The sequence below is a fragment of the Neolamprologus brichardi genome, chromosome 12 (assembly GCF_056152115.1).
Source record: "Neolamprologus brichardi isolate AB-2024 chromosome 12, ASM5615211v1, whole genome shotgun sequence".
Lineage (NCBI taxonomy): Eukaryota > Metazoa > Chordata > Actinopteri > Cichliformes > Cichlidae > Neolamprologus > Neolamprologus brichardi.
The window spans coordinates 4,166,078-4,178,115 of record NC_142115.1 but is presented as its reverse complement, the minus strand read 5'-3'; the positions used below and the strand labels follow the sequence as shown (position 1 = coordinate 4,178,115).

At 38.2% G+C, this 12,038-nt stretch overlaps 1 protein-coding gene and 1 long non-coding RNA gene across 5 annotated transcripts; one reads left to right on the top strand and one right to left on the bottom strand.

Moving 5' to 3' along the window:
• Positions 1-1,553: 1,553 nt before the first annotated feature.
• Positions 1,554-2,119, bottom strand: LOC148100135 (uncharacterized). Its single transcript, XR_015719801.1, has 3 exons — positions 2,010-2,119; positions 1,715-1,920; positions 1,554-1,634 (listed from the first exon to the last, which is right to left on the bottom strand). It is a non-coding gene; the product is annotated as an uncharacterized LOC148100135 (long non-coding RNA).
• Positions 2,120-3,172: 1,053 nt separating this feature from the next.
• On the top strand, positions 3,173-9,236 carry LOC148100134 (uncharacterized). Of its 4 annotated transcripts, XM_087848660.1 has the most exons (5): positions 3,173-3,239; positions 5,114-5,173; positions 6,902-7,057; positions 7,254-7,346; positions 8,622-9,236. In XM_087848660.1, exons 2-5 carry the CDS (start codon positions 5,171-5,173, stop codon positions 8,934-8,936), a joined length of 567 nt encoding a protein of 188 aa, XP_087704786.1. In that variant the 5' UTR covers positions 3,173-3,239; positions 5,114-5,170; the 3' UTR covers positions 8,937-9,236. The 4 variants fall into 4 exon arrangements, with proteins under 4 accessions (XP_087704786.1, XP_087704784.1, XP_087704788.1 ...); XM_087848658.1 differs by lacking the exon at positions 5,114-5,173 and having other exon boundaries at positions 3,176-3,239; XM_087848659.1 differs by lacking the exon at positions 3,173-3,239 and having other exon boundaries at positions 5,088-5,173.
• Positions 9,237-12,038: the final 2,802 nt, after the last annotated feature.

Here is a 12,038-nt window from a genome sequence, read left to right as displayed (position 1 = left end):
TTTTACTTATATTATTTTGAGTGCTCAGTACTGAAATTAACTATTAAGGTGATCTAAAATCAATTATAGTCCCCATACTATTTGCCCACACAAGTTTGTTCCAAATATTTAATTGAAATAATTAATAAAATAATTTTAACTTTTGAATGTAGGTGTGTAGTACAGTTTGCGTCATATAATTGTCTTGTCAGCCTCCCCTGACATCACAACCTGAACCCACTGCTCCACCCCTCCCCTGATGCTGCTCGGCCACAAACCACACCCTGCCACAGTGCTTTTCAGATTTTTAAAATGTAGTTAATGAATTATTCAGTGTGTTTCAAACTAAACTGTTTATAAAACAGTTATAAAACGAAGCGCCTTGAGACGACTTTTGTTGTGATTTCGCGCTATATAAATAAAATTGAATTGAATTGAATTGAATTAAAACCAACAAAAACCCTAAAAATTAATCTTAACTACGTGTTTTGTCAGTTACTTAAATTTTTTTCTAAATGAGATAATATGTGGTTTGTGGCTCAGCTGCAGGGAGGGCTTTGGCTGGTGGGTTCAGGGTGTGGTGTCAGGGGATGCTGACTGTTCTGCATCATCTGATCATGTTGGGACTGTGTGCTGCACGGGAAGAAGGTGGCTGGAAAACTTCACAAGCAGAAGAAACCAACGACAAACTGTAAATAAAAGCATCTAAGTGCTTGTAACATGCATGCTTTACACCCTAACTGTTTATTAAGCACAACAAGGTTTTAATAAAAATAGACATTGATTTCCTTAAACAATTTAGAAGAAAAAATAGCAGTCATCATAAAGCTAACAAAAGAAAAACAAACAAAAACACGGAAAAAATGCCTGAATAGCATTAGTGATTAATGCCATCAAGCTAATGCTAAAGAAGTAGCAGACAATGACAGGTCAACATAAAATAACTAAATCTTAAGGAAGGAGTAATAACATAATGTATGATTAACTCTATTTCACATTTATGAATGAATTACATTTTTCAGGTTTATTATCATTATATGACATAATGCAGCTGTAAAGATCACATTTAGTAGCAAATTTCTCATCAATAGAACCCAACACTAATTATAGAAGAATAGAATAGAATAGAATAATCCTTTAATTGTCCCACAAGGGGGAAATTTGGTTGTAACAGCAGCCAAAAAGACAAATATACTACAAACAGTACAAAGGACACGGAACAGAAACATACACAATTTTTTCTTACATATTTACATTAAGGACAATGGTTACTATAAACAGAGAGTACTGTACAGTTATTAAATTAAATAAAAATAATTACAGGTAAGAGGCAAACCAGGTTGTAGTGAGAATTGGTTAATTAACTAACTTACTGCAGTTACAGCATTGATGTAAACATCTATGTTTGTTGGGAGCAGTTCAGATTGTACAGTCTTGTCACGGGGGCCGAGTGGCCTGTACTGAAAAAAGGACTCAGGTGCAGAAACCCAGAGCTGAGACAGCAGATGATGTGATAATTTATTAGGCGTAGTGCAAAAAAAAACGTAGCAAAGACAAAAACAATAAGACGTGGTGTTTGACGAGGCGTGGCCTGGGAAACATGGCTAGGGCGAGGGAACGGGATGCAGAGTGGAGCTGAGCAGGGAACAGTCACACTGAAGAGAGAAGACAGTGGAGTTAGGGAGGTAGTGGAGGCAGCTCTGAAGTGGCAAGTTGTAAGAGTGGCAATTCTTACTTGCAGTAGGGGACATGGAGTGTTGAGAGGGGGGTAAGAGAATCCAGGGAGGGCTGAGTGGCGTGGAAAGGCTGACCTGAGATCCGGGGCTTCAGATGGAGTGTGATGGCAGGAGGGCAGGCAGGTGAGGCACAGAGGGATTTTCAAAATGATTGCTTGGTATCCTGAGTCTGGAGGTGGAGCGTGAGCCAAGGTGAAAACAGCAACTGCAGCACAAGAGAGTCTGGTTAACAAGCTAAATCATAGCAAGAACTTGAAGTATAAGGCCTGTTACCAACATGTGTTGATGACGAACTGGCAGTGGATGAACATCAATGTGTGGCTTAAATCCCTCTGGCTTGATTGCCTGCAATAGGCTCCAGGTGTGCAGGAGCTGGCCCTGCCCAGGGGCGGATCCCAGGTAGGTTCAGGAGCCTTATGGAAATTCCAGCCACCCACTGCAGACCATGACAAGTCTGACAGCTGCAGGGAGGAAGGACATGCGGAAACGCTCCTTCATGCATCTAGGATGCATGGTATCTGATTTGGAGAGAAATAGAGAGATAGAGAATTAAAAAAGGGAATTAAAAAACACAGCATGGTACATTATTACAAATAAGGCACTCCCACATCAAAAGTAAAACTTGGAAGCTTTGTGTCTCTGTCATTATTTCTTCTGCCTTACAGCTACACCACTGGACCATGGTACACAGAAGTCGCTTTAAAAAAAAGACATTTAGTAGAGCTCTTCAGGCATAGAAAACATAACTTTACCTTACATCGTGGACAAACAACAAATTTACAATTCTACTTGCTGTACTCAACCAGGAGGTGAGACAGGGACGGATAGAAGGACATCCGTGGACTTCCGCCAATGAACCAAAGGTTATATCTGGGCAGGTTTGTAGTGTTTTTAGTGATTTTCACAGCAGTGTTTCCAAGGCCGTGGACTCTCCCATTCCCTCAGCAACCCTCAAACACTGCAAGCAGAATTCAAACGGCTGTCCATTTACTACTGTGCACACTTTACAGAGGACATTCAAATCTGATCCACACTCAAAAAAGTCAACTAAGGCAGTTGTTTGATTAATTCAACAGACATTTGTCTATTTAATCAATCAATCAATCAATCAATCAATCTTTATTTATAAAGCACTTTTCATACAAAAAGAAAATGTAGCACAAAGTGCTTTACATGGTTAAAAGCAGCCCCCCCCCCCCCCCCCCCCCCACACACACACACACACACACGCACACACTTAAAAAGTAAAATTGGACTTGAAATTGGACTTACATTTAACATGAACATATTGAGTTTAGGTTTTTAAATCATTATCAGTTGTTGGTTTAACATAAAATAACAAAAAGTTTAATGAACTAGATTTGCATTCTTCAGTTCAATTAAATGTAATTATTTTAAATCAACAACTCTAAAACCGATGCCTAGTGCGCATGCTCAAACTTCCCAGAAGTGAGGAGGCGGGAACGCGGAGAAAGTTATATGTGTTCACTGCCGTTTCCCTCTGTGGAATCTTCCACAATACAGGTAAGTAATAAATAACTGAAAATATCTTAGTCAAACGAAGTTGTTCCGTCCGTTAATTGTTTAACAATGTTTTTAATTCCAAATGTGTAATTTGTCATTAGACAGCGGGAGTGGAGCAAATACAGTGAAAATCGGGTATTAGACGGTGCCAATCGGTACCGTCTAATACCTGATTTCTAATCCGCTCCGGCTATATTTATATTATTATTAGCATTTCCATTTCATTGTTTTTCTTTTTTTTTTGTTACCCGTTTTTGCAGTTAGTCTTATAGTGTTTTTAGCGGTTATTAATATGTTTAATTCAATATTTAACACGTTTGAAATTCAATTTCAAAGTAAATGAAGTTAGCTAAAGCTAGTATGGTTGTCTGATTGAACTTTTACCTAGCTCTGTTAGCATTCACTTTGGTTTTAAATGACAGTTATTGCAAGACATGGTCTTTCTTCACTTTTTTTTATTATCATTTGCATTTCTTCTTTCTTTCTCTCTCCTTTTTTTTTAAGCATTCGGCCTCTTGCAGTAATGCAAGTTAAACTAGCATGCGGGAGTTGCTAAATATTAGCTGTGTCCAAATTCAGGGGCTGCATCCTTTGAATTGACTTAAACGCTAGTGCATGGGGAAAAGAGCATAAACACGAGGTCAGAGGAATAGTGATGTTCGATTCGTGAACGAATCGTTCAATACTCGAGAATCACTTTACTGACTCGTGAATCATGATTCACAAGCCCAACTGACTCACTGACTCATCCCTGTTTCTGTTAGCAAACTAATTCGCTTAGTAGAAATATATCTAGCTTATAATTAAAATTGTGGGGGGGAAAAAACAACAGCCAGTTTCTTAACAAAAGCATTTCTGCTCTGAACTGGAAGAAAAAACCCTGAGTAGAAGCTCACATCAAGAAAATAGCTCCTCGGTTCACAGTAGCATCGCTCTGCTAACATGCTAACAGCACATTTGAGCTACTCACCCCCTCCCTTCCTGTGCTGAATCGTAAGCGTAAGCAAATCACTCAGGACTCGCTCACCCCCTCCCTCCTGTGCTGAATCATAGAGCGAACGAATCACTCAGGACTCACTAACTCCCTACCTCCTGTGCTGAATCATAGAGCGAACGAATCACTCAGGACTCACTAACCCCCTCCCTCCTGTGCTGAATCGTAAGCGTAAGCGAATCACTCAGGACTCGCTCACCCCCTCCCTCCTGGCTCACAGCTTCTTCTTCTTCTTGGTTGGCAACCAATGTTAAGGTGCATTACCGCCCCCTGGCTCACAGCTCAGTGGACATTTAGATGAGAAAATATATATTTAACACATTTAAGGAAAATACTAATAAAATACAAATAAACAAAATAAATGTTTATTAAGCAATTTTGATAGGAAATTGCTTAATTTTAGAAATGTTTTTGCTCTATAAAATAGTTGTTGTTTTTTTAGAATCATTCATCTTAGCAGTGGGATTTACATGAAAAGAGAAACAAATTAAGTTTGAGTGAAAATGTAAATTTTTTGCACTCTCTGGTCAACTGACTCAGTGAATCAAATGACTCAAAAAACCCGATTCACTTTGGTGAGTGACTCATTAAAACTCGATTCAGTAAAAAGAATCAAATTTACCATCACTACAGAGGAAAAGGCAATGGCGGATAGTTATGAAAATTGCCTGTCGGACCTTTACCGCAACTACCAGCATCTTTATTGCATAGTGTGAAACACTGCTATTACATTTGGCAACAGATTGGATATTTATCTGTGAATTTTATATTGCAAGAGGTATTTATATGTATTTGTATTTTTTTATACGTTTGCAACAAAGTAAAAAAAAATCCTCTGTGGAGTTTTTATAAATTTTTTTGTCTGTTTTCTTTACCATAGTAACACCACAAAGAAAGCTGACCCCTTTTCTGATTGTTTGTGCCTCCTCTTTAATACATGGTAAGTTTTTACCATCATATATTTTTATGATAGTTTTATGATTTAATCAAAGTAAAAAAAAAGGTGGTCAATAAAACCATCCTTAAAACTGCTTCTCTTTTTTTCTTTCAGTGACTTGTATGTGGCAGTGCAAGCGTTGTTCCATCAGGGAGAGTAGTAGGTAGAAAATATTGAAACACTGTACAGGGCTCGCAAAATCGCTAGCCTGACATCCCGGGGCTAGCGATTTTTCCAGTCGGGCTACCAAAATCTATCTCTGTCCTGCCCGTCGGGCTGTCATAGGAAGGAAAAATATATGTCAATGCTTTTGCATTCTTTCGGAAATGTAGCTGGGTAATTATGTCATTGGCATTGGTGAGCCACTGTCAATATGTGACATATTGAAATCGCGTTTGAATTTGCGCTTGTTTTTTGCTTTCACTTTGCAATCGCGCGAACTGTGTATAGAGAGCGACAGCACTGATTGGTGAGTGATGATAATTTGCGCACCAATTCCTCTGACATAGTCTTATCAATTGTTAGCTTACTATGCAAACATGACAAGTGAAATCTCACGCAGCAACCTTAAACATGTGAGACGTTGATCGCACAGAGAATCGCTGAGCGTTATGTAAGTGCGTGTGTAAAAGCAGCAGGATATATATTTTAGTTCTGCTAAGCCAAATAAGACAGGTCAGGGTGAAGAAGTGACAGCCAAAGAAAAGCTTACCACAAAACGGAAAAGTTATGACAAATCAGACTATAAGGCAAAAAGAAAGTGCAGCTTTATGGTTTCATGGACAAAAGAATTTCTGTGGCTGCAATATGACGAGCTAAATAACCAGGGGGGCACATAAGTGGTCCGCAGGTGCGCATTCACTGTCAAAATAAAAAAACGCGCACAAGATAAGAAGTTGCAACGCGTACATAGGATTTTCTGGAGGAGGACAGACATTTGTTTAGAACTCTTAAAGATGTCGAAGAAGCTCCTTTAAGCAATTACTTTGCTGTTCCTCCACCTCCAAAGAAATGTCAGAAGGAGTCCGAACCACAAAAGAAGCGCGTATTCTCGGAAAAGTGGTTGCAGGAGGTGAGCTGGCTTCAAACAAATAATGAACGCACAGAGATGTGGTGCAGAATGTGCCGTGAAAATCCCACTCTAGTGGACAAAAACAGTGCCGCAAACGCGCGTTGCAACTTCTTATCTGGTGCGCGTCTTTTATTTTGACAGCGCATGCGCACATGCGGACCACTTATGTGCACCCGTGTAAATAACATAATGTTCTGCCGGTTGTGTTGTTGGTTTTCCCTCGATTTCTGAGTCAACAAGCGCCTTTGTTACTGGGACCAGTACATTTAAGAAAGGCCCCCATTAGAAATGCATTATTGCTCAGTCTGCAATATCTTTCCCAGAACAAACACCAATTGCAAATAACATACTAAAAATAAACCTGAAAAATCTGTTTAGACCAGCGTACTATGTTGCAAAGAGTGAACTACCACTGGCACAATTTAGCAGTCTTTGCAAACTTCAAAAAGCAAATGGCCTAGATCTTGGTTCCATTTGCGTCTTACCTGTGACTTCAGTGGAAATTTCAAATTCAGGATCTGACACAGACTGATTCATGTTCTACACAGACAGCACTGATGTCTGCATGGTCTTCTAAAAGCAGCTTTAGTCAGCTTAGATGTGAAGTGAGTGAAATATACAGTTGAGTTTTTAATCAATGTATTTGTTCTCTATTGCAGATTGACAAGGAGTTTCTGCGAATCACCACAAAGCCTCTGCTATCTACTTTCTTTGCCGAGCTTGACCAATACGTGCCACGCTTAATGGAAATCTTTCTGAGCAAAGGAGGGACACCTGGAAAGAAAATAAGAGGTCTCATGCTTGCCATCTCCAAGGTTTGTATTAGGATTGAGTAGATTTTGTCAAAAGCTGCAAAAATAACTTTTATTTGGAGATGAAGTTGTCAATTTTGTTTCGGCTTAACAAATGCCAGGTTCTAACCTAAAGAATAATTATGCAAGTTAACTGATTACCCTAGCTTTAAGAAAAACAGCTTGGTTTTGGCTCATATTATCTCCTCCTCCTCTCCAGCATGACAACATCCATACCAGACGAGCATGCATCTTGAAGTCTTTGTGCGTCTACCTAAACGAAGACTATGAGAAGTTAATAAAGGAGTACTTGGTGAGTCATTGTGACAGCATGTTGACTGTAACATTCTCATACGGGGCGATCGTGGCTGAAGAGTTGGGAGTTTGCCTTGTAATGGGAAGGTTGCCGGTTCGAGCCCCAGCTTGGACAGTCTCGGTCGTTGTGTCCTTGGGCAAGACACTTCACCCGTTGCCTACTGGTGGTGGTCAGAGGGCCCGGTGGCGCCAGTGTCCGGCAGCCTCGCCTCTGTCAGTGCGCCCCAGGGCGGCTGTGGCTACAATGTAGCTTGCCATCACCTGTGTGTGAATGGGTGGATGACTGGATATGTAAAGCGCTTTGGGGTCCTTAGGGACTAATAAGGCGCTATATAAATGCAGGCCATTTACCATTTTATTTACCATACAAATTGTGACGTTGCCTCAAATGCAAATCGTTAAAATTAAAATTTTGAGATTAGCAACAAGACACCTGGTATTGGGGAAAGGATGTCTTGAATACCAAACAGTATTAAGCATTGCAATAAAGAATTTATGGAATTTGGTATTGGAAGGAAAGAAATTTATGCATACCGTAGTTAAACTTGATACACAAACATACAATGCATTTAACATGCATCAAGACAATATTGCTTTTGAATCTGTACTTGGATTAAAACAAGTCCTGTTGTTTTTTCATTGCTATGGTCATCAGTATTTGTAAATAGAAATGTCTATGAACTTTGAGCTGTTTAGTACTAACACTTCTATACCTGTTTTATTTTAGCAGCTGAGTTAGCCTTTTCTCGAGTCCTGTCCCCCTAAGTTACTCTTGCTATGTCCGACAAACAAATGGTTTCCTCTGCACACCAATGGGTACCCAAATGTGCGAGCAGACATGCTTCATAATGTTTGGTACATTTACCTGGGAGTGGGGCCATCCACACTGTTTAATCCATTCACGTTGTTTTTGACTTTGTGAATGGAAAGAACACAACTCCTCCAGACACAATCTCTCGGGGTATCGGTGGGCACACTGCTTCTCCATCTTGCTTGAGATTAATGTTTGTCAGACACAGTAATGGTTGCTATAATGTGTAATTGGACAATGGCCCTTTCGGGGGAGGGGCCGGTGAGAGGTCAATTATGCCACCTCTTTTGACATGAGAGGTGTATTTTATAATTTATGAATTGGAGTAATTACTAACAACTACTTTAGTGGTGTAATTTTCTGTTTATTACTTTGACTACTTGGATTTTATGAACAGCATAGAAACAGTTGTTTAAACAATCTCTTAAATTTTACTTTGTTGTCTTATATTTTTTCATGTAGGATACGGACAGTGAGGCAAAAAGCTGCATGGAGCAAACTGTGATGGGGGTGTACGTCATCCAGAAGGAGGGTGCTGAACCTGAAGATGACCCAGAGGACGTTGGTGTCCTGATTGAGGGTGTGGAGGCTAACACTGATTTGGGTAACATTGCACAAGCATGGGCTCTGTTGTTTGGACTCATATACTGTTTGAACCTGAGCTACCCACCAGAACTTAAATGCACCTTTGAAGTCCTCCAGAAGATACTTTTAAATCTTGATGGACAAAAGCTCTCTTTAAAGGCACAGTTTCTGAAAAACAAGCTTATGGGGTGAGAGCACTTGAAAATGATTGATAGGTCTTGAATGGTTCATTGGTGCAATGGTGATTTCCAATATATAATGTTAATATTTGAGTTGTTTATATTTTTTTCTATTATTTAAAAAATATTTTTAAGTTTTTGGATTCTCTCTGTTGGGCAATTCACCTTTTATACAGCACTGCAGATGATTTTTGTTTGTCCTTATATAGATGGCTCAAAATGGATCAGAAGTACTGACAGAAGTACTGTTCTGTTAATTATTTTTCATTTAATTTTGAGTTTGTAGTATAGGTACTAAATCACACATACCATAATGCTGTCATGTGTTGAATGAAGAAAAAAAAGAGGGGGGCACTAAAGCACTCCAATGGAGTGCTTTAGTGCCCCCCTCTTCTTTTTTTCTTCTCCTTTGTAGAACAAAGTTACCATTTTACAGAAACTGCATTGAGGGGTTTTCCCAAAGAAATTTTCATTGTTGTTTTTAGCTGCACTGTTACTATGTTGTGTCAAGGGCCTGTAAAGTTTAAGACCACTGCCACCTGTTAAGTTCACTGTATTATTGTGTCCATTTTGCTTGCTAGCATGTTTTAAAACACAGCAAAACTATATTGGTAGCTGTGGAGGACTGCAACCAAAATTAAAAAATAAATACAGAAATATAAAAATTGGTCAAACTAATAATTATTACAATGAGATACACCAAACAAATATAGATTTTCATTTCAAATAATTAATTGCATTTGAAAAAAAATTGTCATCTGTCATTTAATTTGATGTTAAGCCTTCTGTTTCTATTTTAGTTTTACTTCCTAAATTTTTTTTAATCCCTATTTTTTTTTTTTTTTTTAACCTATGGATTTTTTGTTGTTGTTGTATTGCCTCCAAATTATTTCTAATTTTTTTTTTTTTTTCCAAATTCACACAATAGTAATTCTATTTTGTCACATGTTTTAACTTGCCAAGTGGGAGATGTATTTTTATCTTTTAGTTTAATTTTTTAAAATACAGTTGAAATATTTAGCAAATTTTGCATCTGTTTTTAGTTGTGGAAGCTTTGGTTCCAACATGTAAATAAGTATTCTAACGTTATACCTTTTGAAGTGGCATAATGCTTGCAGGTGTACAAAAATGGTAAGCTTTTATATTGCCCACTAAATCCAGTTAATAAAGTTAATGTTATCATTATCTGATTGTGACTTTTTTTTGTAAAGTAGTGGGTTTCTAAATGTGTAACAAATGTAAACAAATCTAATTGAAATAATTCGATTGAAATGAGTGAAATCATCAACCCCCATATTGGTTTATTAAGCAAGACTTGCAGTAGTTGCTTTGATTAACAAAGTAGTTGTTGAAACAACAAGATTTAATTGTGTTTTCCTAAACTTTTTAACGTGTGTAGAATGAATTAAAACAAATTTCACTCTACATACTTAAATAAATCACTTCAAATCAATGTAAGTATACTATGTTGATCCAACGTAATCTGATTACATTAAACCACCAAATGCTAAATGTGTTGGTTTGACATGATCGAAAATGGTTTATTGTACTTGGTTAAATCGTGTGCAAAAAGGGTGCCATGATTTAAATTGTGTTCATCCAACAACACATTTTTTTGAGTGCATTCTCTCTTATCACAATGGATCTGCATTCGGGACACTACAGGGAGACCTCCCTTATGGCGATGCTGCTGACATATTATAAATTGTTATATCTATATTTAGCCTAATGGTAAGGAGAAATATTACTTTTTTCCACCATCGAGATCCTTTGAGATCAAAGTGGATCAACAGCTATCACCAAATGAAGCACTATAAAAACTGCACGGGAAAAATATCCCTAACTTCACCTGTGATCACACAGTAGTTTTCTGTTGCAAAGGGAACAAAGAGAAAGACTTCACTGAGTGAAAAAGGATGAAGATACAAGCTGGTGATGATCCAGTGCACCTGGTCTCAGGACATGAAGAAAAAGCCTGATCACCTTCTCCACAAAAACAAGGTGAGCTTAATGTTATGATTGATTTGAGCTTTTTAAGTTATGTATGTTACTTTCATAATAGTCACAGATTATACTGCAAACGCAGTGAATGCTGTTATGTGTATGATGACCAAGACCAAAACTCTCTAAAAAAACTGTTATTTCTTGCTGGCTTTCAATGGAAGATTATACCCATCCATTCAATTGAATTTGTTTTGAAGTCTTTTTCTGCTTTGAGCTTGAAAGTCAAAAACACCACCAACAAAAAACTTTTAAAACTTCTTTTTGTTTCCTTTTTTCCTCTGAAGAAATCCTGAGCAGGAGGAACCAAACAGCTAAGAGCATCTTGACCACAGTGGGGGAAAAGGTGTGCACTGAGGATGATTTTGAAATATTAACTTTGTTGTCACTGCTAAGGAGTTTTGGACATAGAAGGGGTGTGTTTAAAATGTGTGCATCTTCAGTGGTGTTCAGGGAACCTGACATAATTATTTTTGACATGTTTAAATATTTTGTGAGGTTCATCTCTGTCCTCTGTTGTGTGTGTAGGATATCTTATGGCTGAAGTCCAGCTGACTGTTGCTGGGAAGCTATTGGTGAACGACTCTGCATCTCTATCTGAATATGGGCTCAAACCCTCGTGTGTGGTGCAGATGGTGGTGAAGGTCCACAGAGGCTGACAGAGACCAGCAATATGATGCATCCAAAGGACAAAATGCATCATCTTTGCTAACTGGCACTGAACTGTGTCGTCTTTGATCTTTGGTTTTCTTCTACACTTAAACATACAGCTCAATGAAGCATTAAATGTAAGAGACTGTATAACTTACTTGTCATAATAGTCTTACAGAGTAGGCCTTGAGATGGAAAGGATAGATGCAGCTTCAGCAAAAGACATTTTCAGGGAAAGAACATTTTCCAATTCCTCTTTGGAAATTTGAATATTGTGAAAAATGACTTGAAAAAACATGTTTTTAATAAGGCTTGGAGCTAAATGTGGAAAAATGTTGCTATTAATTTCAGCATCTTTCAGTTTACAAACGGCGTCCCATTGAATAACTGGAATCCCCCCTCCCCCATTTTCACATAATGTGAAGCCATCCAGTGGGATGGTTCACATTTTTGAAACTCGTGA

Coding starts and splice junctions, on each gene's coding strand:
- LOC148100134 (XM_087848658.1), top strand. CDS start 3,195: ATGTGTTCACTGCCGTTTCCCTCTGTGGAATCTTCCACAATACAG. Junction 3,240..6,901: donor TGGAATCTTCCACAATACAG/GTAAGTAATAAA, acceptor TCTCTATTGCAG/ATTGACAAGGAGTTTCTGCG. Junction 7,058..7,253: donor TCATGCTTGCCATCTCCAAG/GTTTGTATTAGG, acceptor CCTCCTCTCCAG/CATGACAACATCCATACCAG.